The 12,820-nt window shown below is 38.2% G+C and overlaps 1 protein-coding gene and 1 long non-coding RNA gene across 2 annotated transcripts; both read right to left on the bottom strand.

Moving 5' to 3' along the window:
* Positions 1 to 3,470: 3,470 nt before the first annotated feature.
* Positions 3,471 to 7,001, bottom strand: LOC143876178 (putative terpene synthase 2). Its single transcript, XM_077377872.1, has 4 exons — positions 6,964 to 7,001; positions 6,041 to 6,179; positions 4,329 to 4,577; positions 3,471 to 3,893 (listed from the first exon to the last, which is right to left on the bottom strand). The coding sequence occupies exons 2-4, from the start codon at positions 6,140 to 6,142 to the stop codon at positions 3,717 to 3,719; spliced, it is 528 nt and encodes a 175-aa protein (XP_077233987.1). The 5' UTR covers positions 6,143 to 6,179; positions 6,964 to 7,001; the 3' UTR covers positions 3,471 to 3,716.
* A 1,972-nt stretch (positions 7,002 to 8,973) lies between these two features.
* Positions 8,974 to 12,218, bottom strand: LOC143876186 (uncharacterized). The gene is made up of 2 exons (XR_013250324.1): positions 11,917 to 12,218; positions 8,974 to 9,209 (listed from the first exon to the last, which is right to left on the bottom strand). It is a non-coding gene; the product is annotated as an uncharacterized LOC143876186 (long non-coding RNA).
* Positions 12,219 to 12,820: the final 602 nt, after the last annotated feature.

Raw genomic sequence — 12,820 nt, 5'->3', positions numbered from 1 at the left:
CACTCCGCGGGACCCGCCCCTTGGAGATGCTGAAAACATGTCAGCACAGAAAGAAGGAGAGATCACATATATAGCTAAGCCGAAGCCAAGAAACTTTCTCTCCCTTTTCGATATGGGATCTTACAATTTGTATCACATGGGCCGTGGATACAATATTCGGGCGTTGTGGGACCGTGTCTGGAAGTTATCCCTTCACACCCCCGAGCATGCATCGGCGTTTGCTCTTTTCTTGCGTGTTTGATGGCAGTGATTGATTTTCCACACTTTTCCACGAATTTGGGGTAAGAAACCCGAACTTCACGAAAAAAAGAGAGGAAATGACAAGAGTCGCCACCTGGGTTAGGGCCCAAGACCCATAAGTGACTTTGCAAGACTAAGCATGCGATTCCATGAAGGGCCCATTGTCTGATTACAAGAATGGAAGGTGTTAGGCACCGTTCTCGCCCGATAAGTACTAGTTTTTAATTTTTGAGGGCTTTATTTAGTTAAAATTCATCAAAAGGGTTATTTATCCATTCTCATTTTATGCCTTATGTTGAACATGCAAGAGTTCTACATGATCAGAGAATAGGCAAAGCATGAATTCATGAATCTAACATAATTGACATCTATATGAAGTACACATGAACGGAACATGTGTGAAACTTGTTAACTTACCAACTTTGCCAAGTGGGTCCCATAACCCCCATTTGCATGTGCTCTGAAACAGATATTGCGTGCACAATAACATACGTGGCCTTTTAATTTCTTTGCACTAAAAAAAATCCAAAGTGGCTGGACGTTTATGCATAAGATGATCCAACCGTCCATTTTATGTGTCCACAAAAGTTACATCCCAAACTATCATTTCCATTGATAGGGCTCACAATTCGGCTTTCATGGGATGATCTAAACCGTTCAAAAAGTGGGCCACAATGTGGATAGTTACACCCCCCTAGGTTATTCCATGAGTTGATCCACACCATCCAATCAATGGGCCACAAAATAAATGTTAATTTGCACCCCTAATTCATCTTAATAGAACAATCCCGACCACCCATTTGTGGGTACACAAAGGTTGCATCCCATAATATCGTTTCCACTAATGGGTCCTTCAATGTAAACTATCTGTCCCTCTAATTTACCTCCATAAGCTGATCCAAGCTGCTCAAATGATGGTCCACCATGTGAGTTGATTACACCCCTCAAATCATTTCCCAAGGCCGATCCAAACCATTCACTTCATTGGGCCACAAGATAAATGAATCACACCATGCAATTCTAGTGGATGATCCAAGCCGCCCATATTTTGACTACCATTTCCCGACCTTCTAATCCACAACCACAACCCACAACATTTCAACTCACAAACAAGACCATATGGCCTAGAACATTCAAATGTAATTTCCCTATGAATCATATTTCGGCTAAATACTTGTGTACCATGCTTGCATTCAGCTCAAATTTTCCTTTGAAATTTTATCTTTTCACTAAATTTTTCGGAAAAATCCAAAAATGGCCCTGCAAATCAAAAACAAAAAAAACACATCAAATAGCACTGCTCTAAATATCAAATATGCATGATTTACTACCCTAAGATTCACACATAAATGTGATCATCAACAGCCAATTGAACTTGACCCAGACAACTCTAATGATGGTGCTAACATGTACTCTACAAATACAAATGCAACATGATAAGATTATATGTTTTGACAAAACACAATTGGTCCTAAATGCATTTATTCTAAATGGATGTACCATAAGGTTGATAATGGGAGAACCACTGATTGATTCACATGGATTTACTTATGGATTTTATACCTTCCTTTGATTTGATCAAAGATAGAACATGAAATAGTTTCTCCTTGATTTAATCATGACGGCTTATTACCAATGTCCTAACTCGGGTCTTACATGCCTAAAATGGGACTTAAGTGCCTAATGTAGGACCTAAGTGCCTAATGTGGGTTCCAACACGGATCTTGCATATGTGATTAACATGTTGTTTATGGGAATGATGCATAGGTTTTACTTAACCTAAATGGACAAAATTGAAGATAAGATTTGGGTTTAACTAGGATATTTAATTCCTAATTCAAGACTCTCGGTGATTTCTGGGGATTCTGGTTAAGAAACTGGGTCACTCTGATGCATTCCCGTGGCACTCTAGTGCACTCTGGATCATTCCAGGAGTCATTCGAGTTCATTTCCGAGGCACTCTGGATCATTCCAGAGGGACTCTAGAACATTTGAGCGGAACTCGGGAGTATTCTAGTTTATCCTAGTTCTAAACTAAATTATGTGGGCCTAGAGGAATGATTTGCAGCCTAAAACTAATGCAAGAAAAATGGATTTTAATGCAATATCGAGTTTACAGACAAATTTAATGAATCAACTATTAAATTCAAATATTGATGAGAAACATGTATCTAAATATTTTAACATGGATTCTAACAAAATTAATATATATGGAAATAAGTTAACATGGATTCTAACAATTTTAACAAAGTTAATCATGGATTCTACCAAAAATTAATATGAAACATGGACTGTAACAGTTTTTACAACTTTAATCATGGATTCTACCAAAATCAAGATAAAAATAAATTTTCCTAAAAAGGCGGAACTTACCTACCTTTCCTAACGATTTGTGAAGATCCGCCCATCCCAACGCTTTCGACGCATTGGGTGGGGGGAATGGGAATGGGAATGTGAAATTGGGTTGGATTTTCTAGAGGAGAGAGAGGGTATGGGCTATGGACGAATGCTTTTCTTAATGGCTAGGAGAGGGGGACGTTTTTGCTTGATCGTAAAATAAGGGAGAGGGGTGGGTATTTATAGAACGTTGGAGGAAATTTCCATTCCTTTTCGACTCTTTGGAGGCATAATGGATACGAAATTAAGGTGGGAAATGGGGATTGGTTAGATGGAATGGATATGCGGATTTTAGAATCCGGAATTTCTTCAAAATTGTAAATGAGAGACAAGAGAAGAAGCGGATCAACCGTCGTTTTCTGATTTCTCCCCCTTCTTTCTGTCAGCAAGAGAGGAGCAGATCATATGTTTCCAGATTTTAGAAATCTCAGGATGAGGGAGAGATTTCTAAAACCTTGATTTCTTCTTTAAAATTCAAGAAACGCTGTCAGGATAGCATACGACAGCTTGATCATCAACCCTATTTTACACTGTTTTCAAAATAAAATTTGGATTCTAAAATCCGCGTAACCAAACGGCCCCTTAGTGACGCCTTTTATTGATGATGAAGATTTTTCCGGATAATTTCTTATAGGTGACTGATTTTTTATTTAGGTGATGGATTTTACACTTAATCTTTTAATAAGTGTAAAGATAAACTACGAGCTTTGCTATAAACATGTTCCTTAGGTCTCTCTAAAGAAAGTATTCACTTTGTGACAAAACACACAATACAACCAGAGAAGATACTACACACACGTACAACATTAGTAACCCTTTTACATATTATTATCCACCAATTTAGACAGCATAGTAAACACAAAGTACTATCAATGCTATTACATATTACATCCAATAGTAAGATAAACAATCCTTTATTGAGGCACATTTAAACCGGCCATAAAACTAAGTGAACCACATATATACTTAAAGGGCAATCGGTTCAACAAACAATGCGATGATCCGCTCTTTGGTCTTGCCTTCGGCAAATGTGTATCCATCATCATTTTTGTACAATACTTCCATAACACGTGCGAGATTCACAATTGGCATAAGGAGAGCAAGTGAGACCGGAGGGTCAAGGCAGGCTTGACTAGGCCTTTCCATGCAATCTTAATCAATTCTTGCAACTTATCACACGCCTCTTGCTCTGAGCACCCATGCTCCTTGACATAGCATTCGAGAGATGATACAACATGCCCTCGTTCTTGTTCAAACTTCAAATGTCAATGATACATAAAAATAATATTAAAATCAATACAAAAAACAATTACACATTTTATCTTCTTGTCTCATGTTACTTAAATTAGTTGATCCATGTATTATGATTGTTTTTTTTGGGTTAAAAAGACTTACTCAACTCATAACTCAATGGCTGGACATAAAACACCTTCTGATTTAGATATAGGCACATCCCTAAGTTTTATTTAGTTGGATTAGCTTTTAACTCTAGTACAGTTAGCAATCTCTTAAGAAATTAGAGGTAATTAGTTTGTGGGGGATAAGAATGTTATTGTAATGAGAAGGTAGTTTGTCATTAAAATAGTCACTTCCCTTCAAGGATTCATAATATTATTAAGTCCACTGAGTTTTTTTTTTTTTTTTTTTTTCACAATATTACTGTAAATGTTTCATGTAAATTAGCATCCTACCTTGCTTCCCACGATGTCATCTCGGAGTCGGTTAACTATTGATGCATCCATAACAATCTTGGGCCTTGTGCTTGCCCAATCAAATGCCTCCTTTGTTGCAATTTCATCCATCCCAACAAAAGTGAGGATAGTAATACTTGGGTAACCGCAACTGATCAATGAGAGGGTTAAATGATCATTAAATAGAGGTACATATCCCTTGTTATACCATACAGCTTCATTAAAGTATGCTCCTGTTAACCATTTCATCTGCGATAAGAGCAAGTTGTTCAACCATAATATTAGAACATAAAAATCAGGGAAAAATACATTTACACCCCCTCTAGCTTCTGACACATACACTTCTAATCCTGACTTTTAAAACGTGACAACTACACCCCCTGAAGTTACAATGGGTTTTTTTTAACGTGACGGAATAGACGGTAAGGCGGAAATGACCAAAATGCCCTCGTCTTCACCAACTGAAAATGAGATGGATATGGTGGCTGCAAAGGTGGGTATTGAATCTTGGATCTATTGAGCCTTAATACGTGAACTGAAATCAAAATACAGTAACTTGGATCTAAATCCATCATAACTTGAATCACCAAAAAACTTCAACGAATTGTTCAAAACCCCTATCTCAAAAACATGAAACCCATCTCATCTTCAACCTGGATACCTAAAAATATGCTCCAAATGTGCAGGCCCAAAATCCACTTTGAACCAGCTCCAAGCCCACTTCACTCATCTTCAAAACCATTCAAATCAAGATTCAATACCATATCCATCTCATTTCTATACCCATTCCAACCTAGATTCAATACCAAACCCCTCTCATTTCCAAATCTATTCATCCCCAAATTCAGTGCCAAACCCATTCAAACCCAGGTTCAATATCCCATCCCTCTTGAAATACATCTCTTGGAGCCCAATTCGCCCATCCAAAAATCCAGATCGATAGCCGCTAGAACCCACCTTCGCAGCCACCCAACTTCGAAACCAATTTTCATTCCTTCACACTATCACAGATCTTATTTCAGGTATGTAGAAAATGCCCATTCATTTGCCTTTATCCCTGTTTCTTATTTCCTGGTTTTTTTTAAGGTTCATGACCTAAAGCATATCTCAGAACTAGATCTGGCTGGGATTAACCATGCCACAACATAAATGGGTTGTGCCGGAGATTGCGACGGCCACCGTGATAAAGGAAATGGCAAAACCCTAATCCCTCTGCAAATGGCTTAAAACCAATGAGGGTATTTCTATCCCCAAAATCTTAACCCGGGTTAGTTTGGGCCATTGCGTCGGGTTAAACTAATGGACAGTTGACGGAAGGGGTATACTTATAACAAAATGCAACCTCAGGGGGTGTAGTTGTCACGTTTTGAAAGTCAGGGTTAGAAGTGTATGTGTCAGAAACTAGAGGGGGTGTAAATATATGTTTCCCGAAAAATTATCATCGAAAAGGAAACACAAGGTTATCTTCCCAAAACAACTCAAGGATGTTGATGTTGGCACTCCCATGTTTAATAATTGTATAAAATTCAAGTTATCTTTTCTTTTTGCTTTTGATTGATTTTTGGGAACTGCAATAACGTTTGCCAGCCGTTTATATAATAAAAGACTAGATGAGTGAGTGCAATTATCAAAACATGGTATTGGCAATATCTGAAGCCTAATTTAAATGTTCTTAATATGGCTCAAATTTTATGTATGTTAAGATGTCATACTGCTTCTATTAAGTATGGTACACGATAAGACTTTCCATCAGCTGCAAGTTCCTCTTCTATTTCCTTGACAGTACTCAACAACGCAAGATAGCACACTTTCATGTATTTTGGAAGCTGATGTGCTGACTCAACATCCCACCTGAAATTAATTAGCCATTCACAATATCAGTTCCTAGCCTATTAATGATTGCCAAATGAAACTAAGAAGTCATTTTCTTACAAGATATGGTGGTAGACATGTGGACTAACTTATAAAACTCATCAATTTCCTCAGTTAAAAATCATATGGATATATATGGACTATCGTGGGTAATATTTTTCCATCACCTTTCTAGCACAATATCAGCATTATATACGTACCTTGGGTGATACTCTGTTGTTGTTTGGCAAATGGCCTGTTAGTTTGGAAGAGAGAGAGAGAGAGAGAGAGAGAGAGAGAGAGAGAGCAATATAGTATATGAGATGAAAATTCAAAGGATGTCTAAGGGCATGTTGGGAAACAATGAAAAATATTTCATGGAATATTTCTCTACCTAGGATGAGTGGAAGAGTGATACGGAAGTGGGAGAGAAAGATTTGAGGAGGTGATGAGTGAGGAGAAAATGGTGGAAAAAATTCCTAATTTAAACAGGAATCTATTTTCCTGTCTTTTTAATGCATCATCTCACCAATCACCTCATTCGCGGCATTATCATGTCTCCCTCTCAGGGCCCACTTTACTTCTCTTTCTTTACTTCTCTTTTGGTTTGGCAACATTTAGTGTTGTATTGTATTTTGTGATAAGTTGAGTTCCTCAACATTTAGGGTCTGGTATAAGTTGCGATGTAACACGTTATAGTCCTTTGGCATGTTAACCAAAGTGCTATAAAATAGTAGTCTCTATTCAAAGCAATAGAAATAAAAGATACATGTAAGTCGAGTACCTATTGAGTGCATCCGTGAATAGTTGTAGTTCCTCAAATTCACCATACACATCATAATTAGTTTGTGGGGGATAAGAATGTTATTGTAATGAGAAGGTAGTTTGTCATTAAAATAGTCATGAGACATGACAAGAATATGAAGGTTGTTTTAAGGATGGGAAGTGATATATCCGCCCCTTTTGATTACTTGGGACACCCAGCAGCAGTGTATCAGCCCGTCCGCTGTCCTTTATACACTACTGCTGGGTGTCACAAGTAATCCAAAGGGGCGAATATATCACTTCCCTTCAAGGATTCATAATATTATTAAGTCCATTGAGTTTTTTTTTTTTTTTTTCACAATATTACTGTAAATGTTTCATGTAAATTAGCATCCTACCTTGCTTCCCACGTTGTCATCTCGGAGTCGGTTAACTATTGATGCATCCATAACAATCTTGGGCCTTGTGCTTGCCCAATCAAATGCCTCCTTTGTTGCAATTTCATCCATCCCAACAAAAGTGAGGATAGTAATACTTGGGTAACCGCAACTGATCAATGAGAGGGTTAAATGATCATTAAATAGAGGTACATATCCCTTGTTATACCATACAGCTTCATTAAAGTATGCTCTTGTTAACCATTTCATCTGCGATAAGAGCAAGTTGCTCAACCATAATATTAGAACATAAAAATCAGGGAAAAATACATTTACACCCCCTCTAGCTTCTGACACATACACTTCTAATCCTGACTTTTAAAACGTGACAACTACACCCCCTGAAGTTACAATGGGTTTTTTTTTAACGTGACGGAATAGACGGTAAGGCGGAAATGACCAAAATGCCCTCGTCTTCACCAATTGAAAATGAGATGGATATGGTGGCTGCAAAGGTGGGTATTGAATCTTGGATCTATTGAGCCTTAATACGTGAACTGAAATCAAAATACAGTAACTTGGATCTAAATCCATCATAACTTGAATCACCAAAAAACTTCAACGAATTGTTCAAAACCCCTATCTCAAAAACATGAAACCCATCTCATCTTCAACCTGGATACCTAAAAATATGCTCCAAATGTGCAGGCCCAAAATCTACTTTGAACCAGCTCCAAGCCCACTTCACTCATCTTCAAAACCATTCAAATCAAGATTCAATACCATATCCATCTCATTTCTATACCCATTCCAACCTAGATTCAATACCAAACCCCTCTCATTTCCAAATCTATTCATCCCCAAATTCAGTGCCAAACCCATTCAAACCCAGGTTCAATATCCCATCCCTCTTGAAATACATCTCTCGGAGCCCAATTCGCCCATCCAGAAATCCATATCGATAGCCGCTAGAACCCACCTTCGCAGCCACCCAACTTCGAAACCCATTTTCATTCCTTCACACTATCACAGATCTTATTTCAGGTATGTAGAAAATGCCCATTCATTTGCCTTTATCCCTGTTTCTTATTTCTTGGTTTTTTTAAGGTTCATGACCTAAAGCATATCTCAGAACTAGATCTCGCTGGGATTAACCATGCCACAACGTAAATGGGTTGTGCCGGAGATTGCGACGGCCACCGTGATGAAGGAAATGGGTGATGAAGGAAATGACAAAACCCTAATCCCTCTGCAAATGGCTTAAAACCAATGAGGGTATTTCTATCCCCAAAATCTTAACCCGGGTTAGTTTGGGCCATTCCGTCGGGTTAAACTAATGGACAGTTGACGGAAGGGGTATACTTATAACAAAATGCAACCTCAGGGGGTGTAGTTGTCACGTTTTGAAAGTCAGGGTTAGAAGTGTATGTGCCAGAAACTAGAGGGGGTGTAAATATATGTTTCCCGAAAAATTATCATCGAAAAGGAAACACAAGGTTATCTTCCCAAAACAACTCAAGGATGTTGATGTTGGCACTCCCATGTTTAATAATTGTATAAAATTCAAGTTATCTTTTCTTTTTGCTTTTGATTGATTTTTGGGAACTGCAATAACGTTTGCCAGCCGTTTATATAATAAAAGACTAGATGAGTGAGTGCAATTATCAAAACATGGTATTGGCAATATCTGTAGCCTAATTTAAATGTTCTTAATATGGCTCAAATTTTATGTATGTTAAGATGTCATACTGCTTCTATTAAGTATGGTACACGATAAGACTTTCCATCAGCTGCAAGTTCCTCTACTATTTCCTTGACAGTACTCAACAACGCAAGATAGCACACTTTCATGTATTTTGGAAGCTGATGTGCTGACTCAACATCCCACCTGAAATTAATTAGCCATTCACAATATCAGTTCCTGGCCTATTAATGATTGCCAAATGAAACTAAGAAGTCATTTTCTTACAAGATATGGTGGTAGACATGTGGACTAACTTATAAAACTCATCAATTTCCTCAGTTAAAAATCATATGGATATATATGGACTATCGTGGGTAATATTTTTCCATCACCTTTCTAGCACAATATCAGCATTATATACGTACCTTGGGTGATACTCTGTTGTTGTTTGGCAAATGGCCTGTTAGTTTGTATCTTCAGAAGAAAAGAGAATGGAAGAGAGAGAGAGAGAGAGAGAGAGAGAGAACAATATAGTATATGAGATGAAAATTCAAAGGATGTCTAAGGGCATGTTGGGAAACAATGAAAAATATTTCATGGAATATTTCTCTACCTAGCATGAGTGGAAGAGTGATACGGAAGTGGGAGAGAAAGATTTGAGGAGGTGGTGAGTGAGGAGAAAATGGTGGAAAAATTCCTAATTTTAACAGGAATCTATTTTCCTGTCTTTTTAATGCATCATCTAACCAATCTCCTGATTCGCGGCATTATCATGTCTCCCTCTCAGGGCCCACTTTACTTCTCTTTTGGTTTGGGGAAACAAATAATCCCTGAATTTTAGTCTCATGGTCTGCAAAGAACCCGTTTTAGGACATGATAACTCCTGTTTAGGAACTGTGAAGCCCTTTTTTGGACTTGAAAACCCATGTTTAGGGACTTGATAACCCCTGTTTAGAGACTACAAGCTCGTTTTAGGACTTGATAACCCTATTTAGAGAATGAGAACCCCTTTTGAGGCCTTGATAAGCCCTTTAAGGACTTGATAACCCATGTTTATAAACTTGGTTACCCATTTTTAAGACTCGATAACCCCCAATTAGAGACTTACAACCCCATTTTAGGACTTGATAACCCATGTTTAGAGATTTCAGAACCCCTTTTGAGGACTTGATAACATCTAAATAGAGACTTGAGAACACCTTGAAGGACTTGATAACCCATGTTTGGAGACTTGATGACCCCGTTTTGGAGACTTGATAACCCAAGAAAAGCATGTGTGTTTCTCCCAATTGTTTGGCTAGATGTAGTTCATTTCAAAACTTTTCGGCTGTTTATCTTTACTTTCATTTTCCCCTTCTGATTTACAAAACAAACAAACATGCGCCTAGAATCTTAACGATTATGTTCTTGATCCAATTCATTTCAGAGATGGTTGGGATCATTTTTCCACTTTATGTGTCTACAATAGGTTATAATTCAACCATCCTTGGAGTGCCGACCATGTTGGTATCATTTCAAAGATGGTTGGGATCATTTTTCCACTTTAAAGTGATGAATGTTTGTCATCTCTGAAAGGCACCATTAAAATGATCCAACCATCTCTGAAATGAACAGGATCTAGAAAGGGGTTACCAGTAAAATGATCCCAATCAACAGGTATATATAGATCTGTAAATAATCAAGGAAACATAATCATCTAGATTCTAGGATCATGTTTGTTTGTTTTGTAAAGGAGAAGGGGAAGAAGAAAGAAAAGATGAACAACCAAAAGGTTTTGAAATGAACTGGATCTAGCCCAACAATTTGGAGAAATTTACATGCTTTTCTTACGTTATCAAGTCTCCAAAAATGGGTTATTATGTCTCCAAACAGGGGTTATAAAGTCCTTCAAGGTGTTGTCAAGTCTCTATTTAGATGTTATCGAGTCTCTAAACATGGGTTCTCAAGTCCTTAAAGGGATTCTCAAACCTCTAAATTGGGGTTATTAAGTCTTGAAACGGGGTTGTAGTCTCTAAATAGGGGTTATGGAGTTCCTAAACAGGGGTTTTCAAGTCCAAAAAAGGGCTTCACAGTTCCTAAACAGGGGTTATCAACTCCTAAAACGGTTTTCAAGTCTCTAAACATGGGTTATCAAGTCCTAAAAAGGCTTCAGCTCTCTAAAGAGGGTTCTCAAGTCTCTAAACAGGGGTTATCAAGTCTCTAAACACGGTTCTCAACTACAAAAAAGGGCTTCTCAGGTTCATTACAGGGGTTATCAAGTCCTAAAAACGGGTTCACAAGTCTCTAAACATGGGTTAGCAAGTCCTAAAAAGGCTTCAGCTCTCTCAAGAGGGTTATCAAGTCTCTAAAAGGAGTTATCAGGTCCTATCAAGGGTTGTAGTCTCTAGAAGGGGCTTATCAAGTCTCTAAAAGGCTTTATCCAGTCACTTAAAGGGGTTACCAAGTCTACAAACATGGGTTATTATAAAGTCTGTACAAGGGTGGTTTATCAAGTCCCTAACCAAGGGTTCTCTGTTTCTTCTATTGAAGAAAACCTAACCACCATGAAGCTCTCTTCTTTCAACAATCAGAGATAAAGGGAAAAGGAGATGAAAAAAAAAAACATTTCCTTTGCAAGGCTTACAACAAAGGAAATGCAGAAAAAAGAATCAAGGGAACATTATTAAGATAAAACAAATAGTTTGCAATTAAGCATAATGAAAATGAAAATTACATCTTCAAATATAATAAAAACTTTCCTCCGAATTTGGAGAGAACTGAAGGCAAAAGCAACTCAAAAGGCATAAGCCCCATAAAGAGTTTTTTTTCCCCTGGTCTAAAATCACATTTACAACGATGGAAGCAAAAGAAAATCTTAACAAGAGCACAGAAAGTGGAAGCAAGGAAAGGGTTTCGAGGGTTAGAATTTTACTTGTGATTGGTAGTTTCTTCAAATATGATAGTAGAAATTGCGTTACCAGAAATCGGCCGGAGAGATGAAGACACTGGAAGTGATGGTCGGAGAGTGATATTCCCCACCTTCTTCGATAAAATCCCCCCTTCTAGTCCACAGCCGGTACAATACTCCTCCGAATTGAGTCCGACTCAAGCAAGTGAGTGAAAGGCATGGGAAGAAAGCGAGTTCGACTCGCGAAGGATCAGCAATTGAAGGACGGATCCTTCAGCGCCAGTACAATTCCCAACTGGTCTCCCTCTCTATCTCTCCAACATGAACGGTTGGTGGGCCCACAATTAATTTGTTTAAATGTTTGAGCAGGGTATGCCCCACCCATGTCTTCCAAAGTGAACCACTTGGCCCTCGCCATAGGATAATCCAAACCGTCCATATGATGGGCCACAACGTACAAAGGTTGCCTGCAAAATATCATTTCCATAGGATGATCCTAGCCCTCCGATCTAAAGAGAAACTGAGTATTTACGTTGTGGCCCATCAAATGGGCGGTTTAGATCATCCTAGGGGGCCTAAGGCAGGAATTGGCCTAAAGGAGCCATAATGTTGATTGGTCTCCTTGTTCTATTACATGGTTTTACCCGGGCTTTCGAGGCTAGTGATATTCGCAGTACTAGGGGTGTAAACGGATCGAATTCGGAGCAGATATGGCTATATCCAAATTCGATTACAGTATATACTATCCGAATTTGGATTCGGATTCGACGGATATTTAATATCTATTACTGAATTCGTATCCGCCGGATATTGTTCGAATTCGGATATTATCCGTATCCGTTTATCCGGTAAATTCGAACATTTTTTTACAGCACTTTGTCTTTTTTCTCCTTCTTACTCCTCGAATGAATTTTCCAAACCCTAAAAC

This window comes from Tasmannia lanceolata, unplaced genomic scaffold, assembly GCF_043159265.1.
Source record: "Tasmannia lanceolata isolate RefF3 unplaced genomic scaffold, GAP_Taslan_0.1 ptg000002l, whole genome shotgun sequence".
Classification (NCBI taxonomy): domain Eukaryota; kingdom Viridiplantae; phylum Streptophyta; class Magnoliopsida; order Canellales; family Winteraceae; genus Tasmannia; species Tasmannia lanceolata.
This window is presented reverse-complemented; position numbering and strand designations above follow the sequence as displayed.